The following is a 12,080-nucleotide window of genomic DNA, read 5'->3' on the forward strand; positions in this document are numbered from 1 at the left end:
TTTACCATCTCCTCAAAAGAATGGACAGGTGCAAGAATGGAAGTTCATGGCCATTTAAATCAAAGAAAAGTGGTTCTGTCACGTAGCAAGGCTAACAATGGCTTTTGCATATTTATTGCAATTGTAGCAAGGACACAAAACTCCAAGGGCTGGGAGGACTAATGGTTTGTCCTGCTTTTCCAAAGGGATAGTAGCACAGTGGAGAGGGACACATTATAATGGGAGACAAGTTCCCTGGGTGCCACTATTGGGTTTGTCACTGTCTGTACAGGCTGCACACAAGACTGAATGCCATTCTGAAAATAATTAAGGCCGTTTCTAACTAACCAGGCTTTTTGGATGGTCAAAGCAGATAATGGATGTGAATGCACTCTATGTGTAAAGGATTGCACTAGTGTTGGTATTGATGAGGTCCATTGTGGAAAGTGTTAGGGAGCAGTGAATGGCAGTCCTTGACTTTAGAAGAAATGAGTGCTCAGAAAATAAGCAGAGCGATACTTAGCATTGTCTGCCCTGCTCACTTTGAGAGCTGTCGCTGGCTGTGATGGCTGCAAAGCTCCCCTCTGCTCACTAAGAGCGGCAAGGAGATGAATGAAGGCATGTCTACAGCTGACAAATAATAAGCTCTTGGTATAAACAGGGCTGATCCTAAGTACAACAGTAGACACAGTTATGATCCACCTTCAGTGTGGCTTTGCCAGGAAGAACCAGTGATATATTGTACCTTGAGTTGTCTTCAGGAACTAATGAAACTAAACAAAAAAATATTTCAAATCACAATAATGTCATTCATAGTCGGCACAGTTTGTGTGTGTGTGTGTGTGTGTGTGTGTGTGTCCATGTCTGGTGTCTTCCCCTGCCATTCTCCTTGTTACATTTTAAGATGGACTCTCACTGAATCTAGGGCTCATTTTAATTTTCCTAGAGTGAGTGGTCAATTAGTTCTAGGGATCTGCAGCAGCCCAAGAGATCTCCTCTTTCTCCTTCCCCAAATGCTGGTATTATTGCGTAAGTAACAGCTCCTGCTTTTCACATAGGTACCTGGGATCCAAATGTAGGTCTCTACACTTGTGTGATACATACTTTACTGATGGTGCCATTTCCCCTGCCCAATTTCAAGTATTTAAGGAGTCCAGGCATTTGGACCCTGTAAGAGGTCCAATGCTGACCATAGTACTGGAAGTATGGGTTTCTAGAGTCATAACACCAAGAGGAACAACACAAGGAAAAGGTCAGAATGGAGACTGGAATGGTCCACTCTCATCATTTCAAGGAAAAGGTCAGAATGGAGATTGGAATGGTCCACTCTCATCGTTTCAAGGAAAGGGCCAGAATGCAGAGTGGAATGGTCCATTCTCAGCATTTCTCAGGGTAACAGACTAGACAAGAGCAGTGGGCTTGTTGTCTTCTAATTCAGTACTCTCCCCATTTTATGGTTTTGTTTCTGAAAGTTTTCATCACTTAAAAACAAATCTAATTTTTACAGCACACTGGATGCAAGAACTCAAGTCAAAGCCTAGGGGTATGCAATGGAGTATGTGAAGAATTATGGCATGGGGTGGGGGTGGAGGGTGCTGCCAGTCTTCTTGCAGCCTTAGGATCTCCTGTAAAATGACTGCTAAAGGCTTGCTACACTCTTGTGGCCTCATCACTGGGTCACTGGAAAGATGATGGCTAAACAATGATATTCTCTTTCGTCCTGTAATAGACCTCGCTTAAAAGCCATTACTTTGTTATTGTATTTCTTCATGTTAAGCTTGGAGAGGAGCATATAACCTGAGCTTATGACAGAACAAAGCATAGTGCAAAACCAGATGGTCAGTTACAGGCAGGGCAGTGAGTGGAATGGACAGATTCTCTGGGGCCCTCAGAGCCTTGCCAGCCGGCATCCTCAGGCATTTTTTAGTTGGACTATGAGGATGAAGGGGTGAGAAATCCTGCATCCCAAACAGAGAGGAGCAGGAGCTGAAACATGCTGTATTCACGAGAGCTGGAAATGACAAAGAAAAGTGTTTGGAAGGAGGGGACTAAGTAACTCACAGAAGAAGGTGAAATATTTCAAAACCATTTTCTCAATATACTGTCCTTTTAAAACTCAAATGATGAGGGAAAAGACCCCTGCCCTTTGCTGTAAGTAATGGCCGCATGTCCCCACAGTGTTAGCTAAGCTTCTTTCCTCACTTCTAGGCTGGATATGGATGTGTCTTATGGATTCTCACAGCATCCTGTGTCTGACTCGTTTATGGCTCTTAGCAGTTATGACCTCTTAAGTGACACTTGGAAGCTACCTACTATATAAATATACCCAGATGACCTTGAATGAGATGTTCCTGCACCTCTGAAATGAATGAATTCTTGTCTTTTTCCCTGGGTGGTAATGGCCCCTCTGCCCAAAGCAGCAGTTACCCAAATCATTAGCTACAGATTCATCATCATCATCATCACCACCTTTCATCTAGCTTAATAGTTTACACTGTCCTATGACATATAATTTTGTGTTCGGTCTCACAGCTACATCGGGAGGGGTAATAATTTGAAGCATTTGAACAGAGAGGGACTGTGCCGAGTGGGGTAAGTTGTGTGATGTCACTGCATTAACTAACAGTGTCAGAGCTGAATCTTGTCTGTTAACACTAAGGTCTTTGTTAGGGACCAAGGTTTCCACGTTTCATGATTGCTCTGACTTGGGGATGCCACAGACCTCACAGCGGTAGCAATGCACATGGAAATCACGATCCAGAGCCACGATGCGGACGGTCTCCTCCTGGCCTGGGGCAGGCATGATAGGCTCCTTGCACACAGAACAGCGCGGGGCAAATTTCCTAAAAATAGACAGAATCCTGGTGAGATGTCAAGTATAGATACACAGATGGAGAGGGACACAGCACGAAAGGGAACCTTACAGGACGACACCTGGTCTGTATGTCCTGTGTGACCTTGACCCAAAGAGAACGAGACAGTAAGAGGCCTCTACAGATGGTGCAAGCTATATATTTCACAGGACAAGGGTGGGAACTGGGAAGAGGGTGTGAACTGCTTTGTATAGAGAGCCTTCAGGGACTTTTTAACAGGCATTCGAGATGCAGCAATCCTGTACATAGAACCACACTATAGTACCAAGGCATGACCTAGCTGAATACAGAGAACAAGGTCCTGCCTGAACATGGATGAACAAAGGTTTTGGCAGGTTTGGATTACCCTCTGACTTACTTCTAAATGTTAGTGTGGCTTCTTTGTGACCTAGACAAATCCTGCAATTAAGAATCTCTGCAGCTTTTTTCTTTAAAATGTATCTTCAATTCTAGGCCACAAGAAGCCTCAAACACACAGGTTTTAACAAATGACAGAGGGTGGTGGTTTTACTATACAGTTTATGAAAAACTCACAATGGCAAAGTACACATTACTTACACTTTGTTTACATAAGGGATTTTAGCATGATCAAAGTCTATAACACACGTGTGCACACACGTGTTTGAAGTTATTGGTGAAGAACTTTAATATATTTCTTAATTTACTGTTATTCACCAACAAAACCTTTTGTCTTAGCAGATTAGTAGACTGAAAAAAATGGGCTATGAATCCATCTGTATTTTCTAGAATTTAAGGATAGTATTTGTGAAGGTGTAAAATGAGGCATAATTGGAATGCACACAGATAAGAACTGAAGAAAATCGTTAAAATATACTTAGAACCAACACATACGAAATCCTAGTACTGGAGAGGCTGAGGCAGGAGGATCATTCTAAGTTCCAACCTAGCTTGAGCTACCAAGTGAGCAGCTCCTATTTCAAAAAGTAAAAACAAACAAGAAAGAAAGGGATATATATAAAGAGATTGCACAAGTTACTAAAGTTTTTCACGGTAAAGGTTTTAAGATTAATGATGTTAAAATTTATCTACTTGTAGTAAGACTTAAAAGGAAATAATGATAGTAATCTAATACTGTGCAGAGCATTGCACGGCTGTCAAGGCATTTTTACATACATTATGATCTGTATGTACATTTTAATTTTCCTGGTGGCACCCAAAAGGCATCTGTATGGCTGTAATCTAAATAAATATGAATTAAGTAGCAGATCGATTGATTGCTGTGAAAGAAAAATTAAGAGGATCATGGTACAACTGCAGTAGTAATCAGGGTTGTTATAATTGATATTTTATGCAAGAAGTTTATATTCAGTGGCAAAAATTGCTTTGGATTACCTGATTATTTTTGAATCTGGGTTATCAGTAGTAAAATAGGCAGACTTCTGCTACCAACTGCAAAACTTCCTTTCCCCAGCTACAAGGACACTGTGAGGGCAGAAGTAGCTACAGCCGCCTCCATTTTTCCCAGGTAGATGTATTCCTCTAGGACACGAGTTCTTCTTTTCTTTTTTTACTTTACCTATTTAGGTAGTAATTATTTCTGTCTTTAGTAACCACTATATGGGTCTTACAGGAGGAATTTGGGCAATTCCTAGTGACATGAAACACCTGCTATCTTTTTCTGTGAGAAAGATTTTATGTCTGGTCTCATGGCCCTTCTCTAGACAGCCCGAAACTACGTTCTCACTAACCAATCACTCTTCCTTAGCAACAGAGCAAGGCAGGAGCTGTCACTGTGGTCTCATGATCTGAGGTGGTGTTTTCCAGTGCTTAGTTTGCGTCAAGTGAATGATAATGATAATGATGATAATAATAATAATAATAGTAATAATAATGTGAAAACAGTTTTGACAGTTACTATTTATTAAGTGCCTGCTAAATGCCAAGTTCTCTTAGGCACTGTATACATGTTATTATTTTCTGTTGATGGCCACATTATGAGGAATTATCATTTCTATTCTTCAGTCAAGGGAGTCATGAACCTAGTCTTTCCACATCCAACATATTTTTGGCAAATTAGCAAATGAATACTAAATTAAACAACCAAATGGATCAGGGCTATAGTTTGGCTATGAAATGTCCCTTTGGGCTCATATACTTGATACTTAGTTGCTGGCTGATGAACCTTTGGGAGCTAACTGGATTGTGACATCTTTGACTACAACAGATTTCTCCATTGTTAGAGTCATAGTGCAGTGGTGTTATCAGGAGGTGGTGGAGATGTAGGGCATGAGCTAGTTAGATGAAGAAGATCATGACAGCATACCTTTCCAGGGCTTATCTTGTCCCTGACAGCCACGAAGCAAATAGATTTGTCCAGTTATACCTTTGCTCTACTATATACTGCTTTACCATAGGTCAAGCTTACTATGGACCAGAAGTTCTGAAAACCAGGTGCCCAAATAGACCTTTCCTACTTGGCTAGGAACAGGAAGCCTGAATAACACCACACATGACACAGATCACACTGTGTATGCCTCATACATTAAAAAGAGCAGTGTAAGCCCACTACCCTGGCATAAGAAACACACACTCAAGGAGATTCTAGCACAGACCTGATGGGGAATTCTCCATGCTTCTGTATTTGTTCTAAACTTTTATATATAGTCTACCTTCTTGCAAAAATTATCTAAGCGGGTTACTGTAAAAATTTGTTCATCTATATAGTTCATTACAAAGCAGGCAACAATATGATTGACTTACAAAATTACTCAAATATAAAGGTGGCATGAATTCATAACTGGGGATAAGGAGAGGTATAAATCAAAGAAGTCTTTAGCCTTTAAAGATAGCCATGGAGGTAAAATGAGGAAGGAGTGTATGTGTGTGTGTGTGTGTGTGTATGTGTGTGTGTGTGTGTGTGTGTGTGTGTGAACTGCCTACCTCCCACATACTTGTGTACAGGGCCTAAAATAGTTCACCTACAAGGGAGGTTTCATTGGTTACTGGCGATCTGTAAAAGAGTTCAATTCCCAGGGGGCTGTAGGACATGAGTCAACCTTAACCAAAGGTATTTATATGGAAATGGCCCATTTGCTAAAGCTCAAGATTCTGCCCTTCAAGTGACAAGTTCTGAGATGCCATTTAAGAGGCCATGCCAGAGCCAACCCCTATTTCCTCTACCAGTCACCCCCCCCCGTTTCTCATCCGCCTTCACAGCACACTTCCGGTTCTGCTTGCATGAGACCTGTCTGAACCCCAGAGTCAACGATCAGTTCTGAGGAAGACAGGGCAGCTTTCCTTGTGGCTACCTCCCGGTGCTGCCCTTTCTGCCCTGTATCCTGTTATGCTGGCATACTCTGCCTCTTTCCGCAAGTCCAGCACTGACAACTACCTTCATCTAGCTCTCTGTGTCCAGTGTCTGAATGGAGACCCATTCAGAAAAAGCTAAGAAGCTTTCCCAAAGTAGAGAAGCTGGCTCTGCCCCTCTGTTGGTGGCCCTGGCTGTTCAGTAGACACCCTATGCTGGAAGGCTAGCACCCGTGCCAGAAGGCCAGTACCCTGTGGTGGAAGGTGAGCCACTCTGTATTCTAGTGCTTTCAAAGCTAAGCAATAAGCACTCTGGAAAATGTTCTTTTATTTCCCTTTCATCAATGAGTGGTATCCAGAAGCTACCCCTGCCATATCTGCTAATTGTGCAGATAACATCATTTTTAGAAGTTATTTCTTCTCATGTGCACTGGAAGGGGGAAGGGGTTGGGGCCTGAGATGTATGTGTCCCCTCCCTTTCGGTTGCTCAAGGCTGCTGTTTTAGTGTTCAGACCCACACGCTTATGTCACTCCTTGCAAGTCTCTAATCATGCTGCCCACCACTAGAAATGCACGGTAAGTGGCAGAGACACAAGCTTACATTTTTCAGAACTGATTTCCTCTTTTAATTGAGGGGTGTAATAGCTCAGGCTTTCCCTGCAACGCAAACGTGTGCACCCTGCTTACATCTACCTGTCTTTCTTGTGAAAGTCTCCAAGAGGAGAGAAGTGGTGACAGAAAAACACTCCCTGTTGGTATCTTTTCATGTCCCTTAAATAGATGCAGATTTTTTATGTGTAATTACAAGCTAAAAATAGCAATAATGTGAAGTACAATTTATGCTGTGACTGCCCTTTAAAAGCGAGCCTTTTCTTGTCTAATTCAGGTTGAAAATTTCCTCGTGTTTTACATTCATTCAGCCTCACGTCTTTTGGGGAGGTTTTTGCTTTCACTGCTCCTTGGGAGAGTGGTCAGGAAGTTCATTTAAAAAATATGAGTCTCAGGTCCCCAAACTGCTTGTGGAAAGTCCCTTCTGGATGTTGGCAATCCACAGTGGTGAAAGAAACCCACAGCCCATCTTGAGTCCCAGAGTGGAGTCCAAAATGGTCAGCAATGTGCTTCATCTTTTGGGGGCCTCAAAAACCACTCTTAAAGTGAACGGAAGCAAGGAGGCCGTCCTGCCTCGCATTAGCAAGTCATACCTGCAGCTTTCCACACAGACCATAATAAACATGGACCCTGATGTGATGAACCAGGTAGCCAGCTAACCAGTACAATTAAGAAAAACACAAAGCTATCGTTTTCTCAAAACCTCCTATAATGGAAGAAACAGGGACTATAAAATTGGACACATGAAGAAGGGGAATCATGTTCCTAGGTCTGCCTGTGGTTTAGTAGACTTGATCCTGAGAATTTGTTTTCTGATGCTTCTCAAAATGCTGCATAATAAGTACTGCACTAGCTATGTGCTCAGAAAGAGTATTGAGGCACACAAGACCTTGGTGGGGGAGGCGGCTAAGGGAGGACATGCACATGTTGGCTGTGGCATGAAGCTGCCTTGCACACTGAAACTGTGTGACAGAATGGCTGTCTGTATCTATGCAACTATCTAGGAGCACCTCCTACCTGTACACTAACAGGGGTGCAGAGGTTGTCACAGTTAGGAGACCATTAAGTCAAGCTCTGCCAAATGCCATGGCCCTTGTTGAACTGAGTCGGCTCACCCATATCTATAGTTGTACAAAGATTTATCATGATCGATTGCAGAGAAGCTCTAAATACAAGAGAAACTGGATAATGACAGGGATTCCTGAATGTCATTCCCTGCACTGGAGATAAGTCTCTGAATATATCCCTAGATCCTGGCATATATAGCTCAGAAAGAAGCATGGCCAGTGATAGGCAATGGGAGCAAACTTCAAGAGGACTGGCAGGTTGGAGGCGAGAGTGGTTGCTCACTTGTGGAAGTCCTCGATGCAGTGGATGAGGCCACTAGCATCCACGGTGAACGGGATGCCATCCAGGCTGCGGTGGCACATCACACAGGTGAAGCAGTGAGGATGGTAGGCTTTGCCGGTGGCACGGAGGATTCGCTCCATGATGGGCTTGGAACACACATTGCACTGCTCCAGAGTATTCTGAGGAAAGAAAGAAAACAGTTCAGCAGAACGCCAAGGCTCCAGTGTGTATCACAACACTCTAGGGAAGGCAGTGGGCAGCATCAGTGGGAATGATGTGCACAAGCAGGTCGGAGGGGATCACCCAGGCAGTAGGCAGCAAACCCATGTTTTACAATACCCACTGTCTGTCTTCTACGGCATTCCTTTCTACTTCACCAAGAGTGACGACACAGGTCTCTGTAGAAGTTCAGACAGTAAGGACCTGTGGTACTAACCACTCATTGTACCCACCTTGGGCAAAGGCTGCCTCTGAGCCCACACATGCAAAGGGTCTGTAATTCAGTAAAGCTTTATTTATAAGAACAAGTGGTAGGCTGGATGTGTTCACTGAACTATATTGCCCAGGTCCTGTACTTAGAAAACTGCTTTACTGTTACAAGTAAAACATGATTCAACATTAAAGACCTACTAGGGTCACTGAGGCACCTAACTTTTTATTTATGTAATGACTGGGACAAGTATACACCTCTCTGTAGAGCCCAAACCAAAGCTCTCATTTAAAATCTCAAAATTCAAGCTAAATGAACCCCTGATAGGAATGTTGGACATAAAGGGGTGGTCAGGTTGTGAAAAGTAAACTAAGAAATCAGATTTACCTGGATTTGAAAATATGCTGAGCCTTAGGAACACATATGAACCTCAAAAGCTAATTATTCAGCAAGTCAACACTCAAGGGTTAGCTCTTAACCCTGCCCCAGACTGTTCTCAACCACTAATCTTCTTGTCATGTGTGACATGTGTGATTCTCAAATGAAGTATCTGAAGTGACTCAGTAGAGTCCGGAATCAACGTAGGGTATAGATGTCAACAGGGAGACACAGTTGTGGATGGTGCTTGGGAATTAAGGAGACACTGCCTTCTTACTGTGAGGTCTTCAGATGCCCTGAGGTGAGATATGTCTGTATTAAGGTAACAGGCATCCTGAAAACCGACCCAAGACAACTCTTCAGCATTGGCTTCTTTGTTTATCTCTCTCCAGAAATAACCCCCTTTGAGGTCTCTACAAGAATGCCCAATTTGCTTCCTGAAACATGAATGGGACCAGATATTTTTCTAGTCAAAACCCTTCAATGGCACCATAGTACAGACTGAATTCCCTCAATGACATTCGATCTCTCTCTTGGCTCAGCTCCTTATCACATCCAAGCAGGACACTCACTCTCACCCCCTCCCCACCCTCCCTGGCAAATACCCAACTTTTGTGTCTTGACTATGACTGCATGAACTGTGACAGTTTGCCATTCTGACCTTCCAATATAGAGCTCAAAAGGCTCTTTGATGATCAACCTGAACATACACCTCATCACCTCACAATACTGTCATTTCATTAAAGGAAGGGAGTGTTTCTTAAGAATATATTTCTCTGTCCCAGTAGACTACTTGGGATAAAAACAAGCTGGGGATGAATGCCTTCAGAAAGAATGAGTGAAGAAATATTGTTTAACTCCACCATGGCAGCACAGCCCTGGTCCACTGTCTCCAACTCTGGATCCATCCTAAGATGAACTGGTAAACCCATCATCATCCTTTCCTATGAGCTGTGGTTGCCTGAGGTTCCGTAGTTGCCTTTGGTCACAGTCTAAACTCATGGAAACCATTAAGCTACTCTCTCCCCCCCCATCTTGTAGTGGTGAAATTCTGGGGCTGATGACGGTCTGGAGAATGACAAACCTGCTTTTCTACCCTGGTGATCAGAGGTAAATCATCTTCCTAGGGCTTCCGTTTAGCTTCTCTGGGGTTTAACTTTTTTCTACTTATACCCAGTCTGTAATGGAGTTGAATAAACCTGAAAATGCTAGACTAGAGAGCTTGTTTGTTTGTGCTGAGGCCTGGCTCCGAGCAACAAAAAGGCTCAGCCAGTTTCTAAGGGAAAGCATTATGGTCTGTGAGAGCTCTATTCACAGGATGGATAATCTGGAGAGTTCTACAATGAAAACAAGCTTTAAATATGCCTAAAATTAGCCTCATGAAAAATCAGAAAAAAAAATGACATTTCCAAGGAAGTAGCTGGCTGGTCATGAAGGGTACCTTAACCTTCATTAAACAACTCCGTTTACTGCATACCTCTGCCCTCTTTCACTTTGTCAGACTGGAGGGTTCTCGCATTCCCTCTTGTCCAGGCTGTCACTTCTCAGGTAAGGTCATAGACTTAGAGCTGAGTGGCTAACTGGGTCACTGAGCTCATGAGGGCACTTGAGGTTGACACTTCTACTTTTCTGACTCCTGGCCATTTGGGGGGGGTCTGGCAAACTCATACATAGCCATAACAAGGATATCATGCAACATAAAGAACATGCTACATTGTCCTGGTTTTGAAAATACCTATTGTCTGATATTATATACATAATATTTTATAAAAATTTATTCTGTATGATTTCTCTGCTTCATATTTCAGGTTTCTCAATGGTAAAATGATTAACCAACAACATAAGAAAGGGCCAATTTCCTACAACCAGATATGTACTAGAAACAAATGGAAAATTCCTTGACAGAGGTTTGAAAGTGGGGTTCACATGTTTACTTTCTCTCTACTTAAAACCTTTAGCAATTTCTAATCCTAAAATTTAAATTCCAACAATGGGATGCTTTACATCTTTTTATACATGGTTATTTTAAAATAAAAAGCTGGGCTCTTCATGTACATATCAAGCTTTTCTAAAGTAGGATAGAATGGAATGTAAAATAACAGTTTTGAAGAAAACAGACTTCAGTAAAATCAGTGGAAGAGAAATGCTTCTAAGTCTGTTCAGGTCATATCTTCTATGTGGAACAGGTGCCGTGTCTGGCAGGAGAGCAGACAGTAGAAGGGCCCAGTAGAGCTTGGGAACCCTTACAGTCAGTGGTGTGCTTTGTGACTTGGCCTCTCATTCCATGAATCTCACATGTGGGCTTCATCTTTTAGCCTCCGCACTGAGCTCATTGCTATATCTTTATAAAACAGTGCACATGCCCAGGTCACCTTCTAATTTTCTTTCCCTAGAAAATATCTTCTGATTTTTACAAATAAATCTCAAAGTCCACTTACTCTGAAAAAGAAATCTCTCATGATCCTCCTTCTGTTATGCTAAAATAAGCCACATTCTCTGCTACCATAGAGTTGCTCTTGGAATGCTTTCCCCATGACATCTACATGTCCAAATGGTGATCTCTCTTCTCTCTCCCCATGAAACTCTAGTCTGAGCATGTATCGCCTATAAAATAGATCCTGAGACAACTTTGCACACTGGAAGTTACCGAGAGTATCCTTGTGATCAGCATCTATGGGAGATTAAAGGAATGGCTAGGTGAGATCTACAATGTAGTTACCACCAAGACCTAGATGGGGCCACGACAGATTTCATGGCTGGGATTGACATGCAGAATTGTCCTTCCACAAAGCTAGTGATGAGAGCCTTTATAGCTGCACCTATCCGTGGACACAAGATGACGATCCCCAAGAAAGCAGTGTGACTTTGATTGAAGTATTTTCATTCAGATAATAAATAGCACAGAGGGACCTAACTAGGAGCCTTCACCAGTAAACATTCTCAGCAGCTGGGGCAACAAGAGCCTCAATCTTAAAGAGACATCTGGGCAGCATACTATATCATCTGCACAAACAGTCATCCTTGTCCCTGTGCCTGCAGAGCTCATGGTACCAGGCAGGAACTGGTACCGAGCTATGGAAGACCTTGCCATTTAAGCTCAGTGAAGAATCTATATTCTATTAATTTTACAACCGACACTATTTTGGGCAGTTACTCCAATCAAAGTATGGTTAAAAAGCAAAGATTTGAGAGTC

At 42.6% G+C, this 12,080-nt stretch overlaps 1 protein-coding gene across 3 annotated transcripts in view; it reads right to left on the reverse strand.

Moving 5' to 3' along the window:
- The window catches only part of LOC101828273 (LIM domain containing preferred translocation partner in lipoma), a 583,098-nt gene that overhangs the window by 13,954 nt on the left and 557,064 nt on the right, over nucleotides 1-12,080 (reverse strand). For all 3 annotated transcript variants that reach the window (XM_040751025.1, XM_040751024.1, XM_040751023.1), the window contains 2 exons: nucleotides 8,079-8,257; nucleotides 2,702-2,822 (listed from right to left, as the gene is read on the reverse strand). In XM_040751025.1, the coding sequence (XP_040606959.1) occupies nucleotides 2,702-2,822; nucleotides 8,079-8,257 (300 nt within the window). The remainder of the gene's footprint in view (nucleotides 1-2,701; nucleotides 2,823-8,078; nucleotides 8,258-12,080) is intronic.

This window comes from Mesocricetus auratus, unplaced genomic scaffold (genome assembly GCF_017639785.1).
Source record: "Mesocricetus auratus isolate SY011 unplaced genomic scaffold, BCM_Maur_2.0 Super-Scaffold_100008, whole genome shotgun sequence".
NCBI classification, from domain to species: domain Eukaryota; kingdom Metazoa; phylum Chordata; class Mammalia; order Rodentia; family Cricetidae; genus Mesocricetus; species Mesocricetus auratus.